The 14,642-nt window shown below is 50.2% G+C and overlaps 3 protein-coding genes across 3 annotated transcripts; 2 read left to right on the forward strand and 1 right to left on the reverse strand.

Annotated features, from left to right (window-relative positions):
* Positions 1-2,551: 2,551 nt before the first annotated feature.
* Positions 2,552-4,246, forward strand: BROUX77_002725 (uncharacterized protein; the record flags this gene model as incomplete). The annotated part of the gene is made up of 2 exons (XM_073747297.1): positions 2,552-3,017; positions 3,090-4,246. 2 exons carry the CDS (start codon positions 2,552-2,554, stop codon positions 4,244-4,246), a joined length of 1,623 nt encoding a protein of 540 aa, XP_073607807.1.
* Positions 4,247-4,711: 465 nt separating this feature from the next.
* BROUX77_002726 (uncharacterized protein) lies at positions 4,712-5,953 on the forward strand (the record flags this gene model as incomplete). Its single annotated transcript, XM_073747298.1, has 1 exon — positions 4,712-5,953. The coding sequence occupies one exon, from the start codon at positions 4,712-4,714 to the stop codon at positions 5,951-5,953; it is 1,242 nt and encodes a 413-aa protein (XP_073607808.1).
* A 421-nt stretch (positions 5,954-6,374) lies between these two features.
* Positions 6,375-8,625, reverse strand: BROUX77_002727 (uncharacterized protein; the record flags this gene model as incomplete). Its single annotated transcript, XM_073747299.1, has 4 exons — positions 6,375-7,489; positions 7,567-7,651; positions 7,725-7,840; positions 7,899-8,625. 4 exons carry the CDS (start codon positions 8,623-8,625, stop codon positions 6,375-6,377), a joined length of 2,043 nt encoding a protein of 680 aa, XP_073607809.1.
* Positions 8,626-14,642: the final 6,017 nt, after the last annotated feature.

Here is a 14,642-nt window from a genome sequence, read left to right on the forward strand (position 1 = left end):
TTACACAGGCGTTTTCACATAGAGACTGAAGATTGCGACATCTAATGACAATAGGCTACTTAACTTTGTGCAATGACTAGAGAGAGGACATGAAGTGCCAGCCATCTCGACAGTCTCTTTTCCCAACGGGAGACCGTCGTCACGGGCTGTACCGCGTCTACTAGGTCAACCAACGGGCTCAAGTATCGGAAGGTTCTTGATTCGCGACCACGATGAACAACAAGTGAGTTTTGACGTTGGAAGTGGATCTCGCAGGCCATAGGGGAGGCTTTATAGTTTGGGGGCTATGATCATCGTGAGAGGGATTGGTTACCAACTTTATTTCTGTGCTCGCCATGTGTATTTCTTTGCTTGATGGTCTAGTGCGAAAATCGTCAAGCCGTCCGCATTCTATAACAGCACCCAAAAAAGAAAATCACACACAGACTACGAGGTACGTCGGCTTCATGTTTGCATTTAAGCCAAGCAAGCCCATCAGCCTGGAAGGAATAAGCATTTGTCACGAAAACAAGGGGGAAATCGATATTTAAGCATCGCAAAGGGTGGATGTGATGCTGCCCCAAGGCAAGGGGGGCATGGCGTCTATGCAAAGAAGCCTCACCGCTAAGGTGGTTGCAAGTGCAGATTTTTCACTTGGGTTGAGACATGGGATGATTACAGAAGGAGAAAGGAAAAAAATCTGCACTTGGGCTTCACCTGTGGACTGCATAAAAGGATAAACTTTGCCAGGGGGGAGAGGAGGCATCGAGGGTCAGCATGCGGAGAGATATCATGACGGCGAACGATTGGCTGAGGCTCGTGTCATGCTCGACGACGACGGCGCCTGAAAATTGAGCTGGATGCCAATGGGAGGGACAATCCAAGATCTGCGCCGTGAGAGAGAGCAAGTGGACTGCGGATCTGACTGGGCCAGACTTTGGCCTGGGCTGCTCTCTTCTGGCTTCAGCTGTTGCGGGCGGATCACATCATGCAGCATCTCGAACTTGGCAAGAGAAGGATTTGCGGCCTGTCAGACATGAGCTAATGCTTCACGGAGACGAAAGAAAGCCCTGGTCTTGTGGCGGAACGATATCTTGGTGGCCAGAGGAGTAGGCGAGAACGGAGGTCGCATTCTTTGCCAGCACGAGCCGCCGCCAGCCTGCCCCCAAGCTTCTCCTTGTTGTAGCTAGAATGCTGGCAGCCCAAACCAGCCCGGGAGCCGCTGAGCCATTGAGCCTCTGTTCCACCCAGATGCTTCATCCTTTCTTCTTCCCTTGCCAGCTGCCCTATCACTAGCTCTAACCGTTTAGTCGAGAACGCCGGACAGGGGTTCGCGGCCCGAAGAGGGAATCTTGGATGGCCAAGGGCGGCCGTAGAATAGAAGGCCCAGCCTGGAACATGAGGCTCAACTGGCCAGGTGCTTGATTGGCCTTTTGCTAGTACAGGCGGCTCACGCTGTGTCACACCAGGTCTTGGCCTCGATAGTATTGCATGGCGAACTATACTATATCCATGCACGGTTGGGCTCTATCTGGCCGTCCAATGCAGGGGACAAGCGTGTATCTGTCCCTGTGCGAGGACGGGCAAGACAACTGGGTGGCCGGGCCTTGAGCCTCTCGAGCGGACGCGAGGCGTCGCAGTGTCTCGGCCCCTCAGAGCACCACGTTGAAAGCGGCAGTTGATGATGTCCTCCGAGACTTTGTATTTCAGATTGCGAAAGCCGCTTTCCTCGCCCGGGTCTGACATGCCGAATAGCCAGCACCAGCCCAGCACGCTGTGTCTCAGTTGTGCCAGATGCTGCTTGCTGCTGAGGCAGAGCCACACGGCGAGGACGGCCTGAGTGCATTCCACAGGCGATTGTTTTCCCATTGCATGCGCTTGTTCTGTTCCTGGCCTAGTGTGCCCGGCACTTCCCCCCTTTACTTCCCGTTGTGCTGTTGATGGTCTCGATTCTCGCCTGTCTCGCATTTGCAGTCCAGGATCTGTGTGTAGGTATTCGTGTTGCTCTTCTCCTTATCAGCTCGTGCCGGGGCAAATGCAAGGCCCTTCCTAAAACATGCTCACTGCTCTTTTGGGTCTGGCTATCCTCATCTGGAGTGACATGTTGTTGGCAGAGAACACTTGGCGTTGTGGCCCTGTACACAGGACTCGGGATAAACGAAGAGCAACCTTGCACATCTGCCATCCATTCGCACAAGTCCTGCCACACCTGCATATGCACTTATGCAAAAAAACGGCCTTTTTTCTTATTTTCCTTTCTCCTCGTTTGATACCGCTATCTCTCTCTGTCGAACAATAGAGCCCCTCAAACATGGCCTAAGCAGAATTACCTAACTCCTTGTAGTCTAGATCAGGGCCGGCCTGGCCCTTGGGTACAAGTGCTGCGCCGCTAAAGACTCTCCTATTTATATCCCAGACACTCCCTCCCCCTTCCATCTGCCCGCTCCCAACATGTCCTTCTCCTAGCTAATCTTCAGCGTTGACTTTCTACCTCTCTCTCTCCAACTCGTGACTGTGAATCATGGCGATGGCATCTGGACCGCCTGCGCCAGCAGAGGTGCCAGCAGAAGCAATGGACTCCCATGCCAGGTCTGGCCGCGACGCTTGTCCGTGTGACCGCCGTGCTTCACGCCCGAGCCCGGCGTTTCCTTTTATGCAGCTGTTTCTCCTTGCCATTGTGCGCCTCGCCGAGCCGATAGCGCTTACGTCCATCTTCCCGTACGCCTGGTCCCTGATCAAGTACCTCAAGGTCGGCAACGAAGAGAATGCCTCGTTCTACTCGGGCCTGCTGATCTCGGCCTTTTCCGTCGCCGAGGCCGCCATGGGCATGTACTGGGGCTCGCTGTCGGACCGCATTGGCCGCAAGCCAGTCCTCATGATTGGCTGCTTTGGCACGACGCTCAGTCTTTTGATTGTTGGCTTTGCCAGCAACATCTGGGTTGCCGTGCTTGGAAGAGCCATTGGCGGCTTTCTCAACGGCAACATCGGCGTCATCCAGACCATGGTTGGCGAGATGATTACCAATCCTGAGCACGAGCGTGAGTCTTTCTTGTTCTCCATGTGCTGCTGGTATCCAGAATGAATGAACCGCTAACTGACCGTGCTGCTAGCTCGCGCCTATGCCGTGATGCCGTTTGTGTGGACTGCGGGAACCATTCTTGGCCCGGCCATTGGCGGCACCTTTGCCCACCCCAATCTTTCATTCCCCGGTATATTCGGCGAATCTAATCTCTTCACCCGTTTTCCTTTTCTGCTGCCGAATGCTATCTGCGCTGGTCTGCTGCTGCTGAGTGTCATTATGGGCTACTTTTTGTTAGAGGAGACCCATCCGGAGCTCAACGGGAAACACCTATGTGACAGTCAGTATGAGAGTTATCCCGAGTTCATCTCCGAGCACACCAGTCTTCTTAGCCATAATGGGAGCGAGGAGGGCAGCAGAAGCGAAACTGCCAGCACTTACGACAGCGACAACACCAGCACACAGTATGGGCTTGTCAGCGTTGCCCAGTTTTCCGAAAAGAAGCCCTCCGACGAGCCTGTCAATATCTTCACCAAGCGCATAACCGCGCTCATTGTCTCACTGTGCATATTCACCTACCATTCCATGACTTACGATCACCTGCTGCCCATCTTCCTTGAGGACTCGCGCGCACGTGTCCCCATGGCCCTGTCTCACATTTCGTCCTCCCCCTTTGGCTTCATTTTCGCCCCGGGCCCCGGCGGCCTTGGCCTGAGCATCCGCACCGTCGGCATGATAATGGCTGTCAACGGCATCATTGCGCTGTTTGTGCAGGCCGTAGTCTTCCCCCTGGCCGCCGAATTCATCGGCATCTTCCGACTGTTCATTGTAGTGGTGGTGCTGCATCCTCTCGCCTATCTTGTTGTGCCTGGCTTGCTGTTTGTGCCGGAAAGTCTCCTGCTGCCCGCCATCTACGCCTGCCTGACCCTGCGCAATCTGCTCTCTATCCTCCTATACCCCATCTTGCTCATCCTCATCAAGGATGCTACGCCGTCTAGTTCTGCAGCCCTGGGCAAGGTCAACGGGCTTGCTGCAAGCGCCGGAGCGGCCTGTCGCATGATTGCGCCCCCGATCGCTGGCTTCTTGTACACGTTTGGGAGCTCTGTTGACTGCACGGCTATCGCATGGTACGGAAGTGTGGCTGTGGCCATTGTTGGAGCCATTCAGTGCTTCAGCATTGAGAGACCCAAGCCGTGTAGACTGGCTACGGATGAGGAAACTGTGGGCGAAATCAACGAGTCCCAGTAAGTGACACAGTACCACGGGAATCCGCGGGGCAAAACAGATAGAAGAGGTCGTTTATTCAACACCTCGTGGTTTTTTTTTTGGAGTTTTGGAGTTTTGGGTTTTATAGATATTACAGCAGGGTTAGGGTCGGCCTGGGAAATTAATGGACGGTACTTGCATTTGACAACGGTAACTGACATCTTTTTTTTGGGGTGAATTTTTACTTGTGCCGATTCGTCTTGATAATTTGTTCAGTGATACTCGCTTTGCTATTTTCGCAACTGCAGTGCAAATACTTGTGTGACTATTTTCATTGCTGGAACCTTCTCCGGTGTTCTTTTGCGCCTGCTTCCAAAACGGAAGGAAGCGCGGTGCTTAAAAACGCAGAAAAAACAGTCGTTGCCGCTTTGGGAACAACCCCTCCAATCTCTGTTAGAACTTTTTTTCAGCCGCCACAGTCTCTCTCATCATCAAATAAGACTTGCAATGGCAGAGATACAAGAAGTAACCGACCAAGTGGCTGAAAAGCTCAGCGTTTCCGGGGATGTGCCTGCTGCCCCTGCGGCAACGGCGACCGCTCCGGCCTCGGCTGAGGACCCGGCACCTGCCATCATCGGCCCCATGCCGCTGCCTGGCAAAACTGCCGAGGAGATGTACGAGGAGCTGAAGTCGACGCCGTTCTTCATGACTGAGATTGAGGACAACGATGCGATTGCTGCCTTCCAGGCCTTGGACTACGAGGGGACACCGCTAGAAAACGCCTCCGACTTTAAGGACCGCGGCAACAACTTCTTCCGCTCCCGGCAGTGGAAAGATGCGCGTGAGTACTACACCAAGGGGATAGACATTCTGTGGATCGAGGAGCGCAAGCGCAGCCGCGGCCAAATCACAAAGAACCCAGACACACGCATCCCCGACTCGCCCGACGAAATCGCGCGGCAGAAGCAGACGCTCGAGAGCCTTTACTCGAACCGCGCCGCATGCAACCTGGAGCTGAAAAACTTCCGCGCCTGCTGGCAGGACTGCACGGGCGCCCTGCGCCTCAACCCCGCCAACGTCAAGTGCTGGTACCGCAGCAGCAAGGCGCTGCTGTCCGTCGACCGCCTGGACGACGCCGCCGACGCGCTGGCCCGCGGCCTGGCGCGCGACCCGGACAACAAGTCGCTGCTGCTTGTGCGCGAGGCCGTGGATGCCCGGCGCGCCGCCGTCGAGGCAAAGAAAAAGGCCGACGAGGAGCGTGAGCGCACCAAAAGCCGCAGAGAGCTCCTGGTCAAGACGGCCCTGGCTGCTCGTAATATCGTCACGCGCACCACCGAGAAACCGCCGGACATGGAGGACGCTGCGATTCGCTTAAGCCCGGACGAAGATGACCCGACGAGCTCGTTGACCTTCCCGACTATGCTGCTGTATCCGGCAGACTACGAGTCGGACTTCATTAAGGCATGGAACGAGCTGGACACGCTCCAAGCTCATCTTGAGTATATCCTTCCTTTACCATGGGATACCGAGGGCAGATACTCCATTTCCAATGTCGAGTGCTACGCGGAGACTATCTCTGGCGGTCTTATGAAGGTTGGAAAGAAACTTTCCTTGCTGAGAGTTCTGAGTGGCGGCAAAGTTGAAGTTGTTGATCAGGTTGTCAAGATCTTTGTTGTGCCCAAGAGCAAGTCAGAGACATGGATAAAAGAGTTTAAAGAGGCCAAGAGCAAGCAGCAAACAAAAGCCTAGAAAAGCAAAACTAACCATTCATTACATGATCAATACAAAAGCCAACTTGAAGACTTTTGTTTGTCGAGGTGCGAGCAATATGTCGAAAATATAAATTCTATCAAAAAGAAAACTTGCAGTTATGGCAAAGAAAGTAAGAATACAGTACAATAGAAACATGACCTGGCCCTGAGGCAAGTATAACAAATCTTGTGGCTCTTGAGAAATGACCATGAAAGTCACTATGAAATGACAAGAAAGAAATGGTTACAGAAGAAACAAATCATCATGGGGTTGACAAAACCAATGCAATAAATACGATGCCTAAACAAAAAACAGAAAAAACACACAAAGAAATGAAGAAGGAAGGAAAACAATCTTCACCCACGACGCTGTGTCTATTCAACTGACAGAAAGGAACAATGAACCACTTGTGTGGACCTTAGATGCTCCTTTTTCTGTTTCCTGTAGCCAGGAGCCCCATGGCCTGCTCGGCAACAGCGCTAATCGAGCCGATCGGAGTGCCCTCTCGGCGAACACTAACCGTCGGCGACCCTTCCTCCTGTCCGCTAAGGCCCATAAGAAGAATGGCAGCTGCCCTCTTGCCTGTTGCCTCTAAAGGTCGGCCGGGGTGGCTAACTGGGGCAGATAGCGGGGGCTCGGGGCCTGTGAAATGAAAGCGTTGCGGGCCACGGGAAGGGGGAGAGGACATGGGTGAATCTATCCGTTGATTTCTTGAATACTTGTAGGCACTCGGATCCGAGCGCATACTGCGACAGGAGCGATCATAACGAATCATAGACGCCGAATGTTCACCATCCATGCGGCGCTTTCCTGTCATGAGTTGAGGCAGCGTGGGGTTAGGCAGTTGGTATGCTTGATTAGAAGGAGCTACGGATCTAGACATGCCAGATCTTGAGAATACAGACTTTGCGTTGTATGAAGGCGACACTGATCCAAGCTTCAGGCGAGGAGTGTGTCCAAGGTGCGGAAGCCGGGGCTCACAGGAAGCGTCCCGTGAAAACATGACTGGTGACTGGCGAGTATCTTTGTTGGCACAGGAGTATGAACTGTTGATAGTAGTCCAGCCATTGCTAGTGGGGGCGGGGGGGAAAGAAAAAGCGCAAGATGAGTACTCATTGCCTCTAGCGCTTCTCCGGGGGCCAAGTATCTTGGAGTCATACTCCCCAGCAGGCGAAGCTAGACTGTCTTCTTCTGTTTCTGTTGTGTAAGGGCTGTCTATGGCCCTGCCTAGGTAGGGGCTATCGGGGGTTATTCTGGCTACCCTGCGACTGTGTCCGGGACTCAAGCTGTTCGCCTTGGGTGACAGATGTCTAGTACTGGAGATCAAGGAATAGTCGTGACGGTAGACCTCGGCTTGTTGTGCAGCTTTCGCAATGATGCTAGGGTTAATGACCATGTGGCCAAACTCTGGAGCATCTGGAGGGACACACTGCTGGGGGAACTGTGGTCCAAAGAGGGGAACTAAAGCGCCAGCAATTCGGTGGCAGAAGGTGGCACAAATAGACTTTGCACATTCGTATGGCATCCAATAGCCTGTAAAAGAGGAATATGTTGTGTTAGGAACATACTTAATCAAGATGGAGAGTTGCAAGTGGAGGAGTCAGACATACCTTGAGCAAGAATGGTGCCACCAGTGATGCTGTGGGTAATATCCTTCAATCCTGGATTTTGGTTTAGCATCTTTGCAGGCATTGTCTAAATGAAGTTAGTGTCTAACTTCTAACTATACACACTAGCAACAAAAGGAAGCGAACTATGGGGGTAGTACCTTTCCATAACGGCAGCATTTAAAGAAGGGCGTCATGCGGACAAGGCCATTGTTATAATCCCACATGACGTTGAATTCGAGTTCCTCGCCAGGGACTGAGAAACTGTATGAAAAGACTGTGAAAAAAGTGTTAGTGAAGTAAACACTTGTGTAGCTTACATGTCGGCAATCTACCTTCGAAGCTTTCACGGCCAGTCTTTTCAAAGAAGTCTTTCTTGCCACTGTTGTAGGGAATATGTGAACTGTTCTGCTGAATCTGGCCGAACGGATTGACCTTGAATGTCATGACATATTCAGCCATTCGTGGATCCAGGTTCTCGAATGGAGAATAGTTTACGGGCCCATTGATCGGCGACTTGGTAAAGGAAATGTCCCTGATCTGAGCAGTAGATAGAACAGTTCTTGATTTCAAAGGGATCGTAGTCGGAGATGATGACAAGGGACCAGGAAAGATACGGGTTGTCGTCGTGTTATTTAAAGCTTTCAAATTTGAATTCTCTGTGATTGCGTTACCTGGCACAGGAGATGTACACGTGTATGAGTCCGGGTTCTGGGGCTGGCGAGGATAAGTATGAGATGGAGAGTATAGTGAAATGCATGACTTTGAAGAATCACGACATGAGCTGCCATGGTTGGAATGGAGGCCAGAAAATGATGAGCCTGCAGATGTAGGGTGCATAGACTGTGACGATGTGGATTCTGACACATAGACCGCCCGAGACGATGAAGTCGACTGCGTCTGAGTTGGCATCACATCAGATCCAGAGAAGCAAGACGGGGTCAGCAGGGGGGCAGTCATGTTGGCTTTGAGAGAGGTTACACCGGGCGGTGCTAACATCAACTGCTTACGTCGGGGAGACTTTGGCTCCACCGGGTTGAGGAGAGATGAGAGGGATATCATGGTTGAACTGATTTTCTAGAGGTAGCAATCTAGGTTAGTAGGTGATTCCCCCCAAGAAGCTTTGTCCTTGCTGAGCCGGGCGTCTAGCAACGAAGCGGATAACTGGGTGTTTGATCAATACCGTTTGCCGTGGAAAATTTCGGACGGCAATGGTCATAATGGCGGACAAGGGCACTCTCGGGGTTGGGATGGCAATGGATTTGTCAGTCTTGATACGAGATTTTGTCACTTACTTTCGACTTGGCGATGTCTAGTTCGAGTTGAAGTAGTTGCAGGCGTCAGCTTTCAGATGAATCACAACTGATCTCGGCGGTGACTGACAGCCAGTAGATGGCAACGATGGAGGTTGGAGATTCGAGAATATGGGCCACGCAAGAGTGAAGAAATACAAGCAGGAAGAAGGTTCTTGGGCTGATGTGAAGTGAAGAGACGAGGGAAAAATGGCGCCGAGGGGGAACAGGAAGTGAGGGAAGGAAGGTTTCTATGGTTCTATGCAAGTAACGAAGAGCAAAAGTCGGGGTGGATGATGGAAGCAGAGAGAAGAGTGCAAAGTGAAGGAAGGGCAAGACACGGGAAGAGCGAGGAGAGGAAGAAAATGGGAAAGAGCGTTCGTTTGCCGGCAGGCTTCCAGAGAGGGGAGCTGTCTGACTTATAGGAAAGAGCGCTCCAAACAGGAAGTGACACCCAGAGTCCAGGTTGATTTTGGGGGTGTGCTCAACGACGGCTGGTCCAGGTGACAGCTGAGAGACCAAGAAAGTGACAGGTAATTGAAATCACCCGGGGGAGAAGCCAGCCGCAACTGCCTATGCCTGTGGTTTGATCCCAATTCTGCAAAAGGCCAGTTCCTTTGTCCTTTCTTGCCTCCCACCGTTGCCCTTCCAAGTACGAGACGGCGCCTTGGTTTCGGAGGGAACTATTTCCAAGGCCCGCTGTTTGTTTCTGTATGTGTAGTTGGTGTAGTAAAGCAAAACAGTAATGGGAGGATGGGGGCAACAGGTACCAGGAAAAGAAAGATGGAGAAACTCACTGCCTGTTTGCTCAGGATACTTCCCATCTAGTATCGCGCCTGCCTGATTATGGCTCAGGGCAGTCGCTCGAGTAGAAGTGTGGTAATAGGCAGTTGGCATCGTGAGAGCGAAACTGCCTCAAACTTCAACTAACCACCACTTCCTTTCCTTCCTCTCTCCGTGACCGACTGTACCCAGCAATGAGCAAGGTCGGAGAGGCCAGCCCGCAAGACAAATGCCAACACTGGAGGTGGTAGATAGTGACAGGTCTAAATCCCGCTACACACCCTCCTTGAACTTTCACGCGGTTTTCATCTTCAACCTCATTTAATCGATTGGCCAAAGACTTCCGCTGAAATATCTCTCTAGAAACACGCCAGTGCCCACTCCATCTTCCATCTGGTCTCATTCTTTCTTCTTGGGAGCTTTCTTCGCGGCTAACTGCATGGTTGAGCAGACTGAAGGCAAGACCTGGTAAGTGAATACAAGAAAATGGCCCAAGAGGCGAGCGGAATATGATAGGAATATGGCGGGAATCTAGCAACTGCCATTCTCGTCCGAGGGACCTTCTTTGACGCTACACAATGCACCAGCGAGCCACGCTAGGAAAAGGTACGTACATATAGAGTAGTTAGATCAAAACGAACATCAAAAGGCCGACGGAAGAGGTTTGGGGTGTTTGCCTGGCGATACAGGACATGGTCGACACAAGCAGGAATATTAATGAGCCCAGGTAGAGGTACATGGTCTTTGCTAGTTTCGGGCCTGCTTGTCAAACTTGTGCTTGTATCAGGTACGTGGTGAACAAGATGAAAAGGGAAAGTCTTGGGCAATCAGGGAAACGCGAAGCGTCTGGAGAAGCAACTACTTGAAGAATCGGACAAGAATAGATGTCTATCTCGGCACCATGCAGCCAGCATAGAAACGGCAAGTTTCCCAAGCCCAAAGTCGACCGACTCTAGAGTTGGTTGATTCTATCGAAATCTCAAGACAGCTGATTGTAATGGGCGTAGAAACAGATACACAATTAACTCGCTCCACCTCACATATCTGCTCAGTATTTTCTCACCAGCATTGTAAATAGCTTCGGTCATCGCCGCAAAGTGACCTATGCCAGTCCCTAAGCAGCCCTAGCCTGGTGCCAGCTTGTACAGAAAAGCCAAGCCGGCCTTTGTCTTGTTATCCCGGCGACATCGACGCTTACTATTTACATGCAAACCCCTTTCCGTGTAGTTGGTGTTGGTTAGAGCAACTTGGGATGTCTTGTATCTCTACTTGCATCCTGGCCTGCACATGTCCGCAGCCGCTGAGGATCTGGAATCCAACTCCATGAGTAGGCGGTGGGTAATCTAGGGCATGGAAATACCGCTAACTTTTGTGTTTGTGCGGTCCGCAACGCACTATACACGTTCTCTGATGCTCGCCCGTTTTCACGCTTAGTGTTGGCTCTACCCATGGCGTATAAACAAATGTCCCGCCCGCCGCCGTTTGTCTAATGTTACTCAAGTTTTCCTCCCACTTATAAGCACAGCACCACTTGCTGAGCGTGAACGATAATCTACATCCCAGTCTCTTACTCTGTTGGATGCTTTGGCTCATCGCATCTATATTATTTGCATTATTTCTTCTCTTGTCTACTGCAAGGGTTCGGACTTGGCCGACTCTGCCTAGCTCGATATGGGAGACCATGGGCATCGACATTGACTTCATAGAATGGAAGATACAGGTCACGCATGATGACCAGCCCGAGAGCAATACTGGGATAATAGAAAGTCTTGAAAGCTGTGGAGAATTCTTCATGCTGTCTGCTATCTTCTAATCCACTGTCCCCGTCTCGGATCTTGACATGCCACCCCTTGGTGCCAATAGACGTGAAACTAAGAGCCAGTGGGGGAGGGGTACAGCAAAGGATTTGATATTATGATATGATACGAGTCAGCAAAAGGCTTTGGCTGTGCAGACATAACCATTGACTATAGGTTCGCCTCTCAGCCCTGGTCGTTTTGATCATATTGACCAGAAACATCCAGCCACACAGCGGACATCCACTATATGCATTTAATATAAATTCAAGTAGACGACGCCTGGCTCTGTACCCTGGAACTCTGACTGTGACGGCCTAAGACTATTCTGACCGCTCAATTCAAGTCTGCAATCGCCACCTCGTTGCTCATCTGCGTGATCAATGCCCAGAGTGTTCGGGAAGCTTGTTCAGGTTCTCAGTCTACTTACCCTCCTCTCAAGTGGAAGCGAGGACCCCGGCCTTACTGTTGCCCTGTTTTAATATTTCTACACAGCACAATTATTGACTTGTGGCTTATAAGGCATGTATTGACCAAGAGTCAGAGGCTTCTTCCAGATAGTACAATGACGCTGCCTGTCCAAAGCTTTGGACTAACACATCTCTCAAAGACGAAAATGTATCTTGCCCATGACATCAACTCGAAAGCGTTTCAAAAAGACTGAAGATGTACTACGAATGAACTTTTGACCATTGTTGACCGTTGGATTTGGTTCACTTTGCTATCATGATATCTAGAATTGTTATATCGTGAGGACAATACACTCCTCTCGATATTATTATCCAACAGATTTTATTACCTATGATATAGTTAGAGACCCTACGATACATCTACATATCTTCAGACTGTCCTTGTTTTTATCTAAAAACTATCTCATGCTCGACAAATAAACTTTGGTTGACGTTTGTGACTATTTAAATAGCTTCGAAGAAGAGGGACTTTGCAGTATAGCTCTTGCGTCTAAGGTCTTTACCAAATGGCTCCCTTCTGCACAACATAGTCTAATTCATGGCTTGTTGCTTGACCGCTCAAACGTAACTTGTGTTTTCATTCAAGTTAGGGTCTCATACCTGGGTTAACGCAAACTCAACTTGCACAAGCGGATGTCTTCACCACCCCAACCACTTGTCATCTGAAATCTCTTTGGTTCTTCTACTTTTCCGGAACAACTTGGTACTCCATTAATACTCCACTTTTTCGCCCACGTGGTTATGTGCCTGTTTTCCACGCGGCATACCACAGCTTGCCATCGGACTCGGGAGGCCATTGTACCATCTTTGCATTTTCGCAGGGACACCCTTAGAACAGGTTCTTCTTCCATATGATCTCGGTCTGGCCATACTTTTGATGTGATGCTTTCATGTACATTTCCTTGGTTGCAGCGGCAGACATCGCTCAGGAGGTTGTTTCTGCATCGGCCCGCAAACCGGAGTCTGATTGTCTACCTCAATACTCATGGTAAAGCTCCATTTTAGGCTAGTGGTACGAATTTTACTCTTTGTGAAAGGCATACACATGGCTTATACACGCTGAGAAGGACTGTACCATATGTCAGTGGAGGTAAAAATTCAGTTTTGTTTGTGGCCCCTTACAAGAGAGTGCCAAATGTAGCAAACACAACCCTAGCGAGACAAGCGTAAAGTATTGGTTGACCTTAGACTCTTTGCTGTGCAGATTTGCCGTCCAGCGGTTGGTGTTTGGATGCAACCTTGTCAGGCTTCGTTTGGCTCAAAAACCCGGTTCGTTTCTTACTTCAATCCGGTTACTTGCAAGTATGCTACGATACACTAGCGGCAGGCTTTCGTTTTCAGTATCGTAGACACGCAATATGCCGTGGGCTTTTTCTAATCCCTTTTGTGCTCCTGTGTCGCTTCCATTATTCATGGCCATATTTCCTGCTTTGTTTTGGTCGAGGAAGTTTGAGCCCCTTCCTTTATCCCCCATCTCGCGTAGGTGACTAGTACAACTTCTAGACAGGAAGATGTAGATGGCAAAAGCCTTACATATACTCTTCCAGTTTCAGGAGTGTATTACAGCTAAAAGGAGCCGCATACGCGCGGAGATGAAGGGAAAAAAGTATGCATAGAAGCATCGACAGAAGGTCCAGGGAAACAATCCCCTTACCTCCTAGCTGCATGGACGACGAGGCATAAGCAGGTAAGCGTCGAAGTACAGGAATTCAAGGAAGAAAGACGAGGAAAAGGGCCTAGTAAGCGAGCAATGTCAGGGAGATATAGAGCTCACATGTCATTTTTGTCTTCAAAAATAGTCGGGCGGAACGCGGCCCTGTGCAGCAGCTTCGGGATATTTGCTGGGTGTGGCGTGTCTTCGGTAGAAGAGTAGTACAAGACACAAATACACATGGGAAAGTCAACATCACGTATTGAAGGAATCCCCAAGTCATATGTAAATGACACAAAGTGCCAAGTGTAGTGTATGCTTTTTATTTTTGGTAAAAGCCCTCATCTCAAAGTGTGAACTAGTGCAATATTTGGCTAAAGGCAAAACTATTATGAATTTCAGAAAGCCGTACAATTGCCACGTGTCTGAAATTTACTCTTTTTTCTTAGAAGCTTGCTAGCGAAGAGATCACTTCAGCAACCTCAGTCTATTAAAGCTTCACGATTGGCTGTTTCTATTGTGCATAACAGCACTCGAGACGTGAAAGTTCGAAAGTACTACTCGCGTGCACCGTTGCAAAGCAACGGTACGCAAAAACAAAGTAAAATTCGAATATCATTCCTTTCTTGCAGTCAACATCAATTAATGGCGAACTAAATCAAGCAAAAGAACTAATGAAAGGAATGGATGGGACAGCATACATGGACAAGCACAAGTCACACATAGCACCGTGAAAGCCTAGATACATCCATGCTAGCACTACTACGATTCACAGGTAACCACATAAAATGAGTGCTCGCAGCAATCGACGTTGGTGCAGCTTGTTTGTGCCCTAGGTCTCACCTGAGTGTCGGAGGTAGTCAGAGACGAGGTCAAGCTTAAAGAATCCAGGGCGAACATGTGGTGTTACACAGGAGCACAATGGCTTATGCAAGCAGGGATAGGAGTGGGGACGCAGCGATCACAATGATTGGGCCATATGTTCAGACCTCCAAAACGAAGCAAACCACTGCTTAGGGTTAAAGCTGAGCACCAGTTTTCATTCTGTGCATGAACCGATCGCCCGACTTTAGGTATCATCGCGGGA

This window comes from Berkeleyomyces rouxiae (assembly GCF_048999995.1).
Source record: "Berkeleyomyces rouxiae strain 22BRR77 chromosome Unknown BrBRR77_ptg000002l, whole genome shotgun sequence".
NCBI classification, from domain to species: domain Eukaryota; kingdom Fungi; phylum Ascomycota; class Sordariomycetes; order Microascales; family Ceratocystidaceae; genus Berkeleyomyces; species Berkeleyomyces rouxiae.